Raw genomic sequence first — 18142 nt, 5'->3', positions numbered from 1 at the left:
ATTACGGGTGCTTTGTATACGGTTCTGCGGCTTTTACATCGCTGTTGCGCCTTGATAGGATGCAAGCGAGGACACTCAGGATGTGCAATGGTGCATTTAAAACTACACCGGTTGAGGCTTTACAAGTAGATACTTGGGAAATGCCACTATCTTTTAGACGAGTTAAGCTAGTCCTGGCATACTGGGCAAGACTGAAAGGTAGTACAGTAGATCATCCTACACTGACAATATTGGAGGACTGCTGGGAATATGAACGATATCAAGAGGGGTTTTGGCTCAGATATTGGGAAAAGGGTTGATGACTATGGACTCAGGGACCTTGTTATAGGGCCATCTGTGGCAATAGGAAATGTGCCACCGTGGTTGATGGATTTTGATTGAAGAAAAGAAACAGTGGCGTGAAGAAGATAATGTAGGAACAATAGTAGATCAATATATTAGTAATCAGTTTTATTCTTGCCTTCCAATGTATACATATGGTTCAGAGGATCCCATGAACTGGAGGACAGGAGCAGGTGTATTTATTCATGAGTTCAGTGTTAATCTATGCAAGAGACTAACAAATGATTGATCTGTATATTCAACAGAAATGGTTGGATCATTTTTGCATTGCGATGATAGAGGGGGTGCAACCAAAAAGAGTAGTAATATGTTGGGACTGCATCACTTTTGTGTAGTTTCAAATCCGGAAAGTCAGAACGTGAGGAATTATGGATAGAAAGAATGACGCTGTTGTTGGGGTTGCAAAGAAAGAAATGGTATTGAAATGCAGTTCTGATGCATTCCGGCTCATACAGGAGTTAATGGAAATGATATAGTAGATATAATAGCAAAACGAGCAGTGAAAAATAATATTGTGGATATACAGCTGCAGTTGGGTAGAGGGGAAATTAAAACATTGATTTGGAAAAATGGGTTAGATTGCTGGCAGTGGAAATAGGAGGAAAGTAGTAAGGGCAGATGTGTTTTATAGTACAAGGAAATCTGTACTGGAGATAATGTCATATAATGGGAAAAGAAGAGAGGAAGTTATGTTGTGTAGGATGAGATTAGAGCATACGGGATGGAATTCCTCTTTGAAATGTATAGGGAAACATGGGACTGGAATGTGGGCGGCAAGTATCCTAGTGGTTAGAACGTTGGGCCGGTAACCGAAAGGTTGCTGGATCGAATCCCCGAGCTGACAAGGTAAAACTCTGTTGTTCTGCCCCTGAGCAAGGCAGTTGTTCCCCGGGCTCCAAAGACGTGGATGTCGATTATGGCAGCCCCCCGCACCTCTCTGATTCAGAGGGGTTGGGTTAAATGCGGAAGACACATTTCCCTGTAATGGCTGTATGGTAGAGGAAACAATTGAACATGTATGATTATTTTGTGAAATGTGTGACGTAGAAAGGGAGAGTTTGTTTGACAGGGTCAGAGAGGTTGGACGGGAATGGGGAGTGGGTGGTATTTTGTGTGGGGGTGAGGTGAGTAGTGAGGTTTGTAGGGAATGATTTGATTTGATTAGAAATTCAGGGTTAGTTAAGAGAATAATATAGTTGTATAAATAAGTGGAGGCTGCTGAGGGGGGCTGGAACGGAGTATATGGAATGGCATCAAACCATGTGTACCATTCCACTGATTCTGCTCCAGCCATTACCACGAGCCCGTCCTCACCAATTAAAGGTGTCACAACTTCCTGTGGTATGGATACAGTGGGTCGTGACCGGTCTCACACTCCAGTACAGTAGGTGGCGATGTAAGCAGCTGTCAGTTGGTTGCAATCCGGCAATAAAAGCGTAAAGAACAAGAAACACGGCGTTAGTTTGTCATTACATTTTACGGTCTTTTACTGGCAGTGGCTGTTACGTGCACATTTTTTTGTCGAAGAATCTCGGCTAGCCAGACATATAGTTATAGAAAGTAGGGTTTTGGCGGTCTAAAATCGGGCGCTAGGTTATTGTAGAAAATAATTTATTTACCGTGACTATTGAAGGTTTCATATCGCGTTTTAATGGCGGTATAGTCAGAAGCATCTATTGTGTAAGAAAGCTAACGTTAGCGGCTAATTTCCCGCATTGTTGAATCGACAGCGTGGGATCCTCGCATTATGGCCAACAACACTGTCGTCGGGAACCAGCAACAACCACAGGCCGTGACCAAGATTGGCCCTAACGCTGGAAAACATGGTAACAACTTGCCTCTCTGGGGCAACGAAAAGACTATGAACTTGAATCCTATGGTTCTCACCAACGTGCTCTCATCTCCATATTTCAAAGTTCAGCTTTACGAATTGAAAACCTACCATGAGGTGGTGGATGAGATCTATTTCAAGGTAACGTCGAGACCCATGCTACAAGGCTAGCTAACGTTAGCTAGCTTTGATATTGTAGCTAACGTCAGCTAGCTAACGTTGGTTAGCTTCATAACCTTAGCTAGCTGTTTGAATAAAAAAATTGGGAAATGGCTAGCTAAATTATTTATTGGCAGGTAACGGTAACACATTTTTGCCATAACTTGTTTTAATGTGGCTATCTCAATGTTAATTCCACGGCTAAACGGACACTCGTTTCTATTCTGTTTACACATTTGAGCGGTTAACTAACGTTAGTTAGTAATAGCTATATTTAGCTAGTTAACAATCCCCAGTTGTGGTGGTTTCCTGTAGTTAAGTCGACTGCTGATAATTGGGAATATTGTGTTGGAAGTTACTTTAAAGTAGTTATCTAAACTTTCTAGACAAACCTAGCTTAAGTTAGCGAGACTGACTAGCCAAATATCTAACGTTAGATTACATAACACTAGCTAGTTATGTTGACTAGTGAGCGGTAATTGCATGACCATACAACGCAACGTCATCAACATATTTGCATGTGATATTTGTCACTTATGGCTTAATATTAACTTTGAGGCAGCCAACAAATGACGTAGCCAACGCCACAATTTGATTTTTGCATCATTGGGTCACCATGTTATTTTCTCCCTAGGTTACTCATGTTGAGCCCTGGGAGAAAGGCAGTAGGAAGACTGCCGGACAGACTGGAATGTGCGGAGGGGTAAGTTAGAAAGTACGTGCCTTTTGCCTTCCTGTGTTTATCTCCCCGATGCTGCTGGGTTATTTCAGTGTCTGCAGCTGAGAGTAAAATCCATGCAAGTTCCATCCTGGCCAGAGAAGCTAGTCTCTGCCAACTCATGTTTATAAGTGCATCACAAATAGTCGGGTACAAACTTATCCAGTTTCCGAGCTGGTCACGGGTGCACCTCAGCCACGCTCAARGTCCTAAACGATATCATAACCGCCATTGATAAAAGACAGCCGTCTTCATTGACCTGGCCAAGGCTTTCGACTCTGTCAATCACCGCATTCTTATCGGCAGATTCAACAGCCTTGGTTTCTCTGACTGCCTCGCCTTGTTCACTAACTGCTTCTCAGATAGTGTTCATTGTGTCACATCAGAGGGCCTGTTGTCCGGACCTCTGGCAGTGTCTATGGGGGTGACACAGGGTTCAATTCTCGGGCCGACTCTTTTCTCTGTTTATATCAATGATGTCGCTCTTGCTGTGGGTGATTCTCTGATCCACCTCTACGCACCTCTTCTGTATACATCTGGCCCTTCTTTGAACACTGTGTTAACAAACCTCCAAACGAGCTACAATGCCATACAACACTCCTTCCGTGGCCTCCAACTGCTCTTAAATGCTTGTAAAACTAAATTCATGCTCTTCAACAGATCGCTGCCCCCGCCCGATTAGCATCACTACTCTGGACGGATCTGACTTAGAATATGTGGACAACTATAAATACCTAGGTGCCTGGCTAGACTGTAAACTCTCTTTCCAGACACACATCAAGCATCTCCAATCCCAAATTAAATCTAGAATCTGCGTCCTATTTCGCAACAAAGCCTCATTCACTCATGCTGCCAAACATACCCTCGTAAAACTGCCTATCCTAGCGATCCTTTACTTCGGCGATGTCATTTACAAAATAGCCCCCAACACTACTCAGCACACTGGATGTAGTCTATCACAGTGCCACCCGTTTTGTTACCAAGCCCAATATGCTACCCACCACTGCGGCCTGTATGCTCTCGTCGGCTGGTCCTTGCTACATATTCGTCGCCAAACCCACTGGTTCCAAGTCATCTAAGTCTCTGCTAGGTAAAGCCCCGCCTTATCTCAGGTCACTGGTCACCATAACACCCACCCGTAGCACGCGCTCCAGCAGGTATATCTCACTGGTCATCCCCAAAGCCAACACCCATTTGTCTGCTTTATATCTCCCTCATTAACTTTAAGCATCGGCTGTCAGAGCAGCTTACCAATCGTTGCAGCTGTACACAGCCCATCTGTAAATAGCCCTTCCAACTACCTACCTCATCCCCATATTTGTTTTTGTTTTCCTTCTCTTTTGCACACCAGTATTTCTACTTGCACATCCTCATCTGCACATCTATCACTCCAGTGTTAATTGTTAAATTGTAATTACTTCACCACTATGGCCTATTTATTGCCTTACCTCCTTACTTCATTTGCACCCACTGTATAATGTTTTTTCTATTGTTTTTGACTGTACATTTGTTAATCCAATGTGTACATCTGTGGTTTTTATAGCTTCATCTTGGCCTACCTGGTTAAATAAAGGTGAAATAAAAAACACATTGGTCCCCTTGATAAAGATGAGCAAAACAATATTATAAGATAAACACATTATTAATACAATTGCTCAGAGAAAGAGATTTTGTTTAACAAGTAATCCCTTTTCAAAAAAAAAAAAGATGAGAGTAAAAATTGAGACCCCTGTTTTCAAACCTTTCAATAACTCACCTTGCCAGGATAACGACACAGCCTTTTTCTAAAATGTTTTCTGAGATTGAAGAACACATTAGGAGGGATCTTGGACAATTCCTAAAAACAGAATATTTCCAGATCCTTAATATGCTTTCTGTGCTTGGACTTCCCTCTTCAATTCAAACCACAGGTTTTCAACAGGGTTGAAGTCTGGAGACCTATAGATGGCCATTGCAACTTGTCGATTTTTGTGGTCAATTAATAATTTCTTTGTGGATGTGTGTGCTTATTGTATTGCTGGACAATCCACTTGAGGCCAAGTTTCAGGCTCCTGGCAGGGGCAACCATTTGTTGGCTAAAATATACTGCTACTGGGCAGAGTTAATGATGCCGTTGCCCTTAACAAGGGCCCCAGGACCAGCTAGTGCTGAGTTGCGGTAGGTTTCGCTACTATTATTAAAAATAATCATGGGTCAGGGCTTCCCTAGTGGCGCATTGGTGTTAGAGGAGTCGCTACAGATCTGGGTTCGATCCCGGGCGTTGCAGCGATGGGACAAGACTGTAACTACCAGTTGGATCACAAAATTGGGGAGAAAAAAAGTTTAAATAAATACCAGTCATGGGTTTCGATTATTTGACCTTAAAATGATTCAAGCTTTTAATGGAAATTCCAAAGCCAAAAATAGTAAATTGCCAAAAGGGAAAAAGTATTCCATTGTCTGTCAGGTCCACATAGAAAAATAAGAATTTACTATGAAATAATAAAATAAATTACTTTGTTTTATTTGACTTTTTAATTCCTTAAAGTCATCTGTGCTCAGGCAGTAACAGCCAGACGACAATCCAATGTTATCTGTTCCTCCCATACTGTACTGTCTTTAGTCATCCCATTTAGCTAGACTGCCCAACTATGCTGCAGAGCTGTCTGACAATCATTTGACTAGTTTTTGAAAGTCGACAGTTCATGAAAGTATGCCTTATCCTTCTCACATGTCGTTGTGTACATTTCCCCCTCATGCGGCAACGTATGCCCTCTATCTAACCTAACAGGCGTGAAAGGGGATACCTAGTCAGTTGCATTACTGAATGCATTCAACCAAAATGTGTTACGCATTTAATCCAACCCCTCTGAATCAGGGAGGTGCGGGGTCTTAATTGACGTCCATGTCATCGGCGCCCGGTGAGCAGTTGTTGCTGGTTAACTGCCTTGCTCAAGATTTTTCCACCTTGCCGGCTCTGGGATTTTAACCAGCAAACTTATGGTTACTGGCCCCACACAGTGTATCCAACTCGGGCCCAGCCAGAAAAGAACAGGAGCAATGGATTGTGGTCATTGTAGTTATTTGCCACATTTCTACGCTAAACTAGCCTGATCCCAACCATCCTCCTGCTGGCTGCAGATTCTGCCATTAGTTGCCGGTAATATGTAAAACTTGGAATCTGCAACTTTTCTCATGTGGCATAACAATTTATTATTTCTACCGATCTGCGTGCCAGTTATGGTTTTTATATGCACACTTTTGTGGAACAGCTTCATTTAATTTGTCTTTGTATCTCAATCATTGTGATGTGGTTAATCAAAATTCTATTCCAATCAATATTAAAATGATACAAACCTAAAAAAGAAACTTCTATTGCCAACTATGTAAAAATGGCCTACATAAAGCCAACAAATAAACTTTGCAGCCTGTAGGTAGAAAATATCTGGGTAAACATACATATCACATAGGCATGGCCTGTCTGCCACCAACTTGAAACATTGTATCAACTATTAACTTGGGTCTTGCCAAAGCTCACTAGCAAACTAACTTCTGAGCCCTACGTTTCCCACGCCAGTAAGCTCGGGACAGACGCAGCTGTAGGCTATCATGTAGGCCTATTTTATGACATTTCCACTGGATGAGAGCATGACATTTTTTTTAATCAAAGGAGAGCGAGCTGGAGAGGTTTTCCAAATACATTGAGGAACTATTGTCATTTTCAATGGATGTAAAACAGATTTTGTTTGCTTGCTATTTGAGGTGAAGAAAACATTACTTTGAGAAGCGCCACAGCTCATTAGTGGTGGTGAGTTAATTAAGCCAATCAGAAATACTATTAGATTCCCAAATGGGCACATTTATTTGCTTACATTTGCACGCAGGCCAGGTAGCCTATAGGCCTACTTCTATGCGTAATCAAGTGATTACTCAACATTGACAGGAGTGTGCCAAACAAAAGGCACTGACCTAATTAACTCATGAATGTAATGAAATTAACCAAAACTTGTTTCTAACAAGTGTAGCATAGGTTGTGTGCTCTGCAAACAACATGTCCTCTCCAACAATGAGACTGGTAAAAGACGAATAATGTATTGAATGCATTAGCAGAGATTACCGTAAACAAACATTGTAGATTAGAAACGATAGGAATTAATGGTATATGTACTACTGGTGGTATATGGAATTGATAGACTGACAATCAAGCGCAAACAGTTCACAGAATGAAGTTACGGAACAATTAATGTGCGCAGATTGGCAGGAGAGCGCATTCTGGAGAGAGACTTGCGTTGTCGTGACATTTCCCTTATTCTCGGGCTGTGCCATCCCTGCGTCCTACGCAATGGATTAGTTCACTGAGATGGGCGTGAATAAGACTGTCTCGAGTGCCATAAATATCTACATTTTCTACTGCTCGACAAAAGAGATCTGTCATCCAACAGCCTAACGACCAAACAATCGACCAGTTGACTAATTGGGGTCAGCCCTAAATTGAACCAACGCCGGTCAATTAGTTAAGTAACCTAAAATCCCTCAGCACTAGTGGAAACAAAATTGCCCCAACAGTTTTGAATGGGCCTATTGTTGGCATTTTCTCCTTAAAGGGTAGAAAAAATTATTGGCACCCCTATTTTGAATAACTCACCTTGTGAGGATAATGGCACTGAGCTTTTTTCTAAAATGTTTTATGAGTTTGGAGAACACATTAAGGGGGATCTTAAACAATTTCTTCATACATAGTCTTTCATTGATATCATTTGTCTGTGCCTATGAACTCTGGAGACTGAGATGGCCACTGCAACATGTTGATTGTTGTTGTCAATTAATACGGATGTAACTATTCGCCCGATGCGCATCAAGTATAAATGCCCTAACCTCTGCAGGGGCCGTGTCACCGTAAATGCTGCATGGCACTAGGCACTTCTTTCTCCAGAATGCACTCTCGCCAATTTGTGCACATTCATTGTTTCATCATTTATTTGTGTGAATTGTTTGCGTTTGATTGTTAGTGTATATCAATTCCCCTTTACATATATCACCAGTAGTACATTTACCCTTCATTTCTAATCTACAGTGTTTGGTTATGTTAATTTCTGTTAATGCATTCAATATATAATTCCCTCTTACCGTTTTCATTGTCTGAGTGGACACATTGTTGGCAGAGCGCACAACTTATGCAACACTTGTGAGAAACAAGTTTTGATTTATTTCATTCCATTAATGAGTTTTGTCAATTTAATCAATGTCTCCTGTCTGGAGAGCTCCTGTCAATGTTGAGTAAGGACGTGCACCTGATTACGCTTAGAAGTAGGCCCATAGGCTTCCTGGCCTGAGCACAAATAAATATAGGCATATAAATGTGCCCATTTGGGGCTCTGATTGGCTAATGAGCTGTGGAGCTTCTCAAAGTAATGTTTTCTTCACCTTAAAGAGCTATCAAACGAAATCTATTTTTACATCAACTGAGATGTATGACAATAGTTCCTCAATGTATTAGATACATCTTTCCAGTTCTCTCCTTTTGAGAGAACTGTGTTAAAGGGAAAAATGTCATGCTCTGGTCCAGTGGAAACTTCATTAAAATAGGCCTACCTGATTACTACTTATTCAGTGCTTGACTTGGACTGAAATAGGTTTCGGTGCTGGTACTGTTTATTTTTAGGTGCAGGAGCTCCACTATATTCTGTAAGAGGAACAGGAGCTCAAGCAGTAGAACATGTGAGGTGTCGGGTACTCTGCTCCAGTGAGCTCCTGCCCAAGTCAAGCACTGCTTTTTATCCCTTGCACAAATAGCCTACAGCTGTCTGTCCTGAGCTCACTGGCGCTGGAAAATGAGTGCCCAGAATATTTTATACAATTTCGATAGCTGCAGCTTCTGACCAGACCCAAATTAGTAGTTGATACAATGTTTCTAGTTCGTTGCAGGTGGGCCATGAATGTGTTTGTTAAAAAATACACATCAAACCGAATTGCATCAATTCGTTCCCCTAATCAAACCGTATCATATCGGAGCCCATGTATGTAGATGGCTATTGAATCATTCATAAAAGGAGAGATGCACATCCCTATCAATTAACCACGTAGTAGATTTTCATGTGTGCTTGGGCTTGTTGTTTTGTTGGAAGATTCACTTGTGACCAAGATTCAGCCTCCTGGCAGAGGCAACCAGGTTTTTGATTTAAAATATCCCCATACGATCAAAGCTCCACCACCATATTTTACAGTAGGTTTTGGGGTCTTTTCTGCACAGGCATCTTTCTTTCGATGCCAAAACCCCAACACTGATGTGCGTGGCCAAAGAGCTCTCTTTTCATGTCATGCAACAAATGTTAACTGGAGTTTGCTAAACTGCATTGGGACTTGGATTGGATCTGGTGCTATGGCCAGATGACATGAAAATTGAGCTCTTTGGCCACGCACATCAGTAGTGGGTTTGGCAGCGAAAGGAAGATGCATATGCAGAAAATAACCCCATGCATATGCAGAAAATAACCCCATGCCTTCTGTAAATATTGTGGTGGATCTTTGATCATATGGGGCTATTTTGTTTGCACTGGTCCTAGTGCCTTTGTAATGATGCCGTTGACATTAACATTTTTGCCAAAAACCTGGTTGCCTCTGCACGGATCATCCAGAAAGACAATAACCCCAAGCACACATCAGAATCCATCAAGAAATGAATTGACCACAAATCGGCCTCCTATTGAAAACCTGTGGTTTGAATTGAAGCAAAGATGAAGGGTATCAAGGATCTTGAAGGATCCTGTATGGAAGAATGATCTAAGATCCCTCCCAATGTGTTCTCCAATCTTGGAAAACATTTCAAAAAAGCTGTGCGGTTATCCTGGCAAGGTGAGCTTTTGAATGGCACCCCTGTTTCAATACCAATCTTTTTCTATTTAATGTTATTAGTATAAAATATTATCTCCCAATGTTTTGGGTGCATATAAAATAGCTCTATTTTTTTGCTCATCTTTATCAACGGGGTCAATAATTTGACCTGGCTACATAATACACGTCAAAAGTCAGAATTTGAAAGTTGGCTGTTAGAAATATTACAATGAAAACATACTTTGAATCTGCATAGTTCAAGACATGGCACATGGAGGTGGTGAGATACCCAATGGGCTGGACAGTTCTTTTATCACTCATCTGGAAGAAAATGGATACTAAAAACGATGTAAAAATATCAAATGATAAATAATTTAAATAGCATGGGTGACTGGGGAAAAACAAACTGAATTTAAGGCCAAGCGGCAAACAATAATGCTGGCACTGGGGATGGGGGTGTGAGCATATGAGATGTAGTCATTGTTGGCGTGCGTGTAAGTTGTTTGTATATGGAAACAAGTCTGTAGTTGACAGTTGAACGCAAGCAACACACTTAACTTAGTTGTGGAGTAGGGCCGTGTTGAAAACTGATAATGGTTCACCCCAAAACTTAGTGGTCAACTTGAGATGTTAAGGAACACTGGTCCAAAAATAACATGTCTGACTCATGAACCTCTGTTGTCCTCAGGTGCGGGGAGTCGGGACTGGCGGCATTGTGTCCACAGCCTTCTGCCTGCTGTATAAACTGTTTACCATCAAGATGACCCGTAAACAGGTGATGGGACTGATCACTCACAACGACTCACCCTACATCAGAGCACTTGGCTTTATGTACATAAGGTACAACTCTGTTTTAATGTTGGTTTATGGGAAAGTATGTTTGCACAGGAGGATAGGACCCATTGGACCTATTTTATATTTATTTATGGCTGCAAATACATTTCAATCACTCGACCTTAGTGTTGCAACCTCTTTTTGAAATGCTCAGCAGTCATTTTGTGGTGTTTAGTTGCATGCATAGACTTAAACATCGCGTCGTTGTATCTGTCCCGTTATGGCTTCTGTGAGATGCAGCGCCATTGAGGCCATCCCCACTTTGAAGTCAATTGTCTTCTACTTCTATGAGTTGGCAAACAAACTGAAAGGGTGCCCACTGCCACCTAGAGTGTAGTATTTGAACAGGTATAATGCCAAGGTTGGTTATTTACTGCCCCTGAAATGGGAAATATGTGTCTTTGCCATAGATGAATAGGGAAAACTTTTTATAGCATTTTCTGACACCCTACAGTAACACTATGGCACCAGTTGAGTAGCTGTATTAACCACGCCCCTCTTTAAACATACCTTTTTCGATGATTGTTCCAAGTACTTATTTAAATAAGAATAAGGTGTATAGATATCACACTCAAAATGAGTTGGCGGTGATATTCCTTTAATAATCCTGTCTCCTGAAGCCACATGTTTGACATGGGGGAGGGGACCAGTATCTTTATGATAATATTTTATCAATGAATGTAGAAGCAGTAGTCATTTCTCATACTTTGATCTGGGTTTATCCAAATGTCATCAAATTACATGAAAAACGTGATTTTGACTGTTCATGACGTTTAACCCTGAGCATACAATTTCCGTACCCTGCGGAAATTCTAATTAACATAATTTAAAAAATCCTCATCATGGTCTGCTTAAGCTAGTGATATCGTCTCAATCCGCCAATATCGCCCTTCCACATCTGCGGTGAAAGGTGGCAAAGCTAGAGCAGTGTTTGTCAGACCAATCGGTCTTCTCACAAAAACCTAAACCTTCCGAACGGTTTGGCCTACACAGTATTATGACCACCCAATTGAAAGAAGAGACCGTTTTCCTCTAGGATGCTCACAAGACTTGTCTGAAGTCGGTACAGCCTCTTTTGCCAACTTCTGTCTTCAGCGTCCGAACGGTTTGGGATGCACACTAATATGACCCCTATGTGGACAGCTGAGACTTTCACAAACACGATGGTGTTCACCGTTTTGCTCTAGGATGCCCACAAACCTTAGCAAGCCTTCGTCTGAAGGTCACCGGTACCAGGGGGGAAGGAAGTTTAGTGCCTGAAGAGGATAAATACATGTTTAAAAAAAAAAAAAAAAAATTGTATGCAGTAAGTCAGGTTTGGACACCTACTCATTCATGGGTTTTTCTTTTTACTATTTTCTACATTGTAGAATAATAGTGAAGACATCAAAACTATGAAATAACACATGGAATCATGTAGTACCCCAAAAAGTGTTAAACAAATCAAAATAGATTTTATATTTGAGATTCTTCATATAGCCATCCTTTGCCTTGACAGCTTTGCACACTCTTGGCATTCTCTCAACCAGCTTTGAGGTAGTCATCTGGAATGGATTTCAAGTAACAGGTGTGCCTTGTTAAAAGTTAAGTATTGGAATTTATTTCCTTAATGCGTTTGAGCCAATCAGTTGTGTTGTGACAAGGTAGGGGTGGTATACAGAAGATGGATAAAATCTGACCCTGGGCAAGGCCGTTAACACAATGTTCCCCGGGCGCAGATGACATGGATATTGATTAAGGCAGCCCCCTCACCTCTGATTCAGAGGGGTTGGGTTAAATGCGGAAGACACATTTCAGTTGAATGCATTGTTGTACAACTGACGTCCCCCTTTGTCTTACCTGTCCTTTCCTGGAATGGTGAGTTGCTTTTTGAGTTTGATGTTATTACACGTCTTCCCAGAAGAAAATCTGATTCACATACAACACTATATAGTTATCAAAAAGGAGGACCAAGGCACTATTCATGTTATTAAAATGCCTTTATTTGTATGGCATGTACATCTTTTTGATGACCAAAGAGCACCTTCTGTCTACCAAAACCTATTGTGTACCTTAGCAGTAATTCCCTTCCTCCCTTTTTTCTATCTCGTTTTAGATGTGTAACAGGCGGTAGTCCAAGACTTCTACATGTGTTATTCAATGGGATGTTCATAATTAGATGCTCATAGTGTGTTTGTTCATCTAGATACACCCAGCCCCCTGCAGACCTGGTGGACTGGTATGATGTTTTCCTGGATGATGAGGAGGTATGTCCACACGGGTAATACTTTCATGTTTCTCTACCTTTCACTAACTAGTCTGGCATGATCCAAACTGTTGTCTCAGTTCTCTCCTCGTTGTGATGCTCAGAGCTGATTATTCACCTTTGCCTTCATTTGGCTTAATTGCCCCCCCAGTTGGGTAACTAGGTAATTCATTCTGCTGTGCTACCTGTTTTTGTCAGGGTAAGTATATTTGACCATAGTCAAATTCTGTTAACTAAAGGCATGCCCAGATGTAATCCGGACTTATTGCACAAAACAAATTTACAAAACTTGTCCACTACTCCGAAATGTATAACATGGTTCCTCCCTGGCCCCACCACCTCACAGATCAGTTTTTGTTTTGTAAAAAATTGAAATTACAATTTTATTAGAAAATATATCTTTAACACATCAATCCTTTGCTTTGTTTGCTTTTCTCTGACACACACACACACACACACACACACACGCGCGTCTACTTAGCACAATTTAATAATTTCCTGGGGAGAATCTTGTTATAGATTTAACTTCTCTGTGCACCTTCAATTGGCTGGATAGTGTTTGGCAGACTGTGCAACCAGGCCTACTTTCTTGTTCTGATGCAATATTTTAACCTTACATCCTCTGACAACCTACCTAACTGGCTAATTCCCATGTTCTCTTCTTTAGATGCCCCTTGTGCAGCAGGTGAATTGGATAATGTATCTCTCAGCACTGTTGGTTTGCGTGTGTGAGTGCAAAACGGCTGTTCAGTTCTCTACCCATTCAAACCTGGTCTCTCTGTAGCTGGTGTGCACCTACCTACTTATCTACCTCCTCCACTCTGTACTTGCACTGTGGCCAATGTCTCCCTGGACTGTCGAGGAAGGAGGAAGCACAACTCTTCTCTTGAAACCTTTCTTCACTGTCCACGGATCCATCTCCATTGTTTAAAGTCGTTTTCTCTCCTTGTTTCACCTCCACCTTTACTACTCATTTTAATGCTAGTGCAGATGGTGGATAAGAGAAGAGGAAGCCACTTTAGACTATTGAGATGCACCCCAGGTTTTCTGTTATTTTGACAACATACACAATATATACAAAAGTATGTGGACACGCCTTCAAAATAGTCGAATCGGCTATTTCAGCCACACCCGTTGCCGATGGTATAAAATCGAGCACACAGCCATGCAATCTCCATAGACAAACATTGGCAGTAGAATGGCCCGTACTAAAGAGCTGAGTGACTTTCAACATGGTGCCGTCATAGGATACCACCTTTCCAACAAGTCAGTTCCTCACATTTCTGCCCTGCTAGAGCTGCCCCGGTCAACTGTAAGGGCTGTTATTTTGAAGTGGAAACATCTAGGAGCAACAACGGTTCAATGGCAAAGTGGTAGGCCACACAAGCTCACAGAACAGGACCGCTGAGTGCTGCTGCGTGTAAAAATCGTCTGTCCTCAGTTGCAACACTCACTACCGAGTTCCAAACTGCCTCTGGAAGCAACATCAGCACAATAACTGTTCGTCGGGAGCTTTATGGGTTTTCATGAAATGGGTTTCCATGGCCGAGCAGCCGCAAGCCTTAGATCACTATGCTCAATGCCAAGCGTCAGCTGGAGTGGTGTAAAGCTCACCGCCATTGGACTCTGGAGCAGTGGAAACGGGTTCTCTGGGGTGATGAATCACACTTCACCATCTGGCAGTACGACGGAAGAATCTGGTTTTTGCCGATGCCAGCAGAACGCTACCTACCCAACTGCGTAGTGCCAACTGTCAAGTTTTTGTTGTGCTGTTTTTCATGGTTCGGGCTAGGCCCCTTAGTGAAGGGAATATTAACGCTACAGCATACAATGACATTCTAGACGATTCTGTGCTTCCAACTTTGTGGCGACAGTTTGGGGAAGTCCCTTTCCTGTTTCAGCAGGACAATGTCCATGTGCACAAAGTGAGGTCCATACAGAGATGGTTTGTCGAAATCGGTGTGGAAGAACTTGACTGGCCTGCTCAGAGCCCTGACCTCAACCCCATCGAACACCTTTGTGATTAATTGGAACACCGACTGCGTGCCAGGTCTAATCGCCCAACATCACTAATGCTTTTGTGACTGAATGGAAGCAATGTTCTAACATCTAGTGGAAGCCTTCCCAGAAGAATGGAGGCTGTTATAGCAGCAAAGGAGGGACCAACTCCATATTAATGACTTTGGAATGAGATGTTTGATGAGCAGGTGTCCACATACTTTTGGTGATGTACTGTATCTTTGTAAGAGAGCTCAGTCTAAGTACAGACTCTTGAGGACAGCCAGACAGATTAGATGCCAGCAACTATTTTTCCATTTCCCTATTATTATTTCCTATATCAGGCACTAAGCTACATTTTTATGCAAACACATGATAATGATTCATATGTGTGCATATTAAACTAGATGAAAACAGAGGTGAAGTTTCAGTACATGGTCATCACAAATTATATTTGATTTCTAATTGAGTGATGGAGGCAAGTGTTAAAAACCAGGTACTAGGAAGATAATCCTGTAAATCGCGCTGGATAAGTGTCTGCTAAATGCCAAACATTTAAATGAATGAATAAGATTCTAAATAAAATCAATGCCTTTTGTACTTCTGTTTGCATCTGTGTTAATAAGGTTCTGAATACCCCCCCNTTCTCTTCTTTAGATGCCCCTTGTGCAGCAGGTGAATTGGATAATGTATCTCTCAGCACTGTTGGTTTGCGTGTGTGAGTGCAAAACGGCTGTTCTCTACCCATTCAGACCTGGTCTCTCTGTAGTTGCTGTGCACATACCTACCTACATGCCTCCACTCTGTACTTGCACTGTGGCCAGCGTCTCCCTGGACTGTCGAGAACTAGGAAGGAGGAAGCAAAAAACTTTCCTTAACCCTTATTTTTTGCCTGCCTATGGATCCATCTCAATTGTTTAAAGTCGCTTCCTCTCCTTGTTTCACCCCCATCTTTACTTCCTCTTTTAATGCTAGTGCAGATGGAGGAAACGATGAGGAGAGGAAGCCACTTTAGACTATTGAGATGCAACCCAGGGTGTTTTCAGTTATTTTGCTAACATATCGTTGTGTAAGAGAGCTCACAGTGTAAGTACAGACTTTTCAGGACAGCCAGACAGATTAAATGAGAGAAACCATTTTTCCATTTCCATACTATTATTTCCTATAGTCAGTATCAGGCACTAAGTTGAATTATAAAGCAAACACATGATAAGGATTGATATGTGAGCATATTAAGCTAGATGAAATCAGAGGTGAAGGTTCAGTACTTGGTCATCACAAATTATATTTGATTTCTAATTGAGTCATGGAGGCAAGTGTTAAAAAACAAGGGACTAGGAAGATATGTTGAATAAATATGATAATGAATACAATGTCTTTTGTAGTTCTGATTTGCATCTGAGTGTGTTAATAATGTTTTCAATACCCCCTCCCCCTCTCTATGTTCTCAGGAGCTGGATGTGAAGGCTGGAGGTGGCTGCGTTATGACAATCGGAGAGATGGTCCGGTCGTTCCTCACCAAGCTGGAGTGGTTCTCCACACTCTTCCCACGCATCCCGGTGCCTGTGCAGAAGATGATTGACACACAGATGAAGGCAAGGCCCCGGAAGGTTCCCGAGAAGGTAGAGGAGCCGGAGGAACCACCAACAGAGGGGCGGGCAACAGAGGGCCGTAGACGCTCCAGGTAGGAAATGGAGCGCAGCCATTACAGATAATATTTATTATGTTGATCACATCTGTCGGAGGGATTGTGACGTTAATGCAGCTGAAATGTTGGTTTGTTTCTGGTCAGGAGCCCCAGGCGTACCCCGAGCCCCAGGAGGACTCCCAAACGGTCGAGGAGCCGGAGCCACCACCGCGAACGAGAGCGCCACGGCCCCAGCTTCGACCGCGAGCTGGAGAGGGAACGCGACCGCCAGAGGAAAGAGCGGGATTCTGGGGATGGGAAAGGAGAAGAGCGGGAGAGGCGTCGGTCCCGGAGCGCAGACCGTACCCAGGAACGCCGGGAACGTCGCGGGAGCCGGGAACGCAAGGGAGAGCTAAAAGACAGGGAGAAAGATGCGCAGGGGGGTGTGGAGAATGACAGGAGGAAGGACAGGGAGTACCATAAAGATGGGGGCAGCGAGAGGGAGAGGTCCAAGGACAAGAGGAGCAAGGGAGAGACTGAGGACAGGAGACACAAAGAAGAGCGTGATGAGAGGAGGGGGCACAGGGAGGAGAGGAAGGCCAAGCGCTCCAGTCGGAGTGCAAGCAGGGAAAGGAGACAAAAGAAGTCCATAAAGCGGCAAGTCAAAGAGGAGCGCAGAGGCAAGGCTGAGGTAGGGGAGGACAAGGAGAAGTCCATAAAGCAGCAAGTCAAGGAGAAGTCCATAAAGCAGAAAGTCAAAGAGAGCAGAGGCAAGGCTGAGGTAGGGGAGGACAAGGAGAAGAGTAGGAAGAAGCAGTGCAGCCGGGAGGGGGAGCAGCGCTCGCACAAACACAGCCGCAGTAAAGAGCGGCGCCATCGGCCACATGAGCCCAGCAACGGGAAAGACCACGGGAAACACGGAGAGCGCAAAACGAGCCAGAGCACAGAGCGATGATTGCGAACTAGTGCTGAGCCCCCGTAGCTCAATTCACAACTCTCCCTCCATCCTTTTTCTTCCTTACATTTTTTTTTACTTGATCATGTCGCTTGTTTAAAATTTTTAAAAACGTTAGCACAAAATCACCTGAACTTGTCTTTGGCCAACGTAACTGTGTAGATCTTTCTCTCTGCCTTTTCATCCCTTTCTAGACCAGCGTTACTCTTCTCTCTACTGTAGTCATTTCAATCTTTATGGTACTTTGTTTTTGTGTCTGGAAAGTTCCAAATTGCTTTGTACATATGGATCTGAGAATGTTTTAAATCCTACAGAGAAACCTCCAAAGGGGAATTTGTACTACGCACTGAGCCGTGCTGTATTTGGTCAATTGCTCTGTTGCATTTTGTTTTCTAATAAAACAACTTTTATGGAAGGAGAATTCTGATTGTAGTTTTGTTGATACTGTAATCCCTAACGCAGACCAGTACAACTCTTCACTGTGCAGCAAACATCACTTCCTCGGCTCTCCCTGTTTTGTACCACTGCTCAAACGTTACAACATACAAACCCGTTGAGCTATTGAAAAAGTTCTGATTCAATCGGCACCATTGGCACCATTTTAATCAGTGGGTGAGTTTCTG

At 42.7% G+C, this 18142-nt stretch overlaps 1 protein-coding gene across 4 annotated transcripts; it reads left to right on the top strand.

Moving 5' to 3' along the window:
- Positions 1–1800: 1800 nt before the first annotated feature.
- On the top strand, positions 1801–17934 carry LOC111979185 (pre-mRNA-splicing factor 38B). 4 transcript variants are annotated; one of them, XM_024009544.2, is made up of 6 exons: positions 1801–2314; positions 2967–3035; positions 10549–10700; positions 12880–12940; positions 16389–16621; positions 16730–17934. In XM_024009544.2, the coding sequence occupies exons 1-6, from the start codon at positions 2090–2092 to the stop codon at positions 17517–17519; spliced, it is 1530 nt and encodes a 509-aa protein (XP_023865312.1). In that variant the 5' UTR covers positions 1801–2089; the 3' UTR covers positions 17520–17934. The 4 variants fall into 4 exon arrangements, with proteins under 4 accessions (XP_023865312.1, XP_023865313.1, XP_023865314.1 ...); XM_024009545.2 differs by lacking the exon at positions 1801–2314 and having other exon boundaries at positions 2965–3047; XM_024009546.2 differs by lacking the exons at positions 1801–2314; positions 2967–3035; positions 10549–10700 and having other exon boundaries at positions 12874–12954.
- Positions 17935–18142: the final 208 nt, after the last annotated feature.

Source organism: Salvelinus sp. IW2-2015, linkage group LG19 (assembly GCF_002910315.2).
Source record: "Salvelinus sp. IW2-2015 linkage group LG19, ASM291031v2, whole genome shotgun sequence".
NCBI lineage: Eukaryota > Metazoa > Chordata > Actinopteri > Salmoniformes > Salmonidae > Salvelinus > Salvelinus sp. IW2-2015.
Note: the sequence above shows the minus strand (reverse complement) of the source record. Positions and strands in the feature narration are given on the sequence as shown.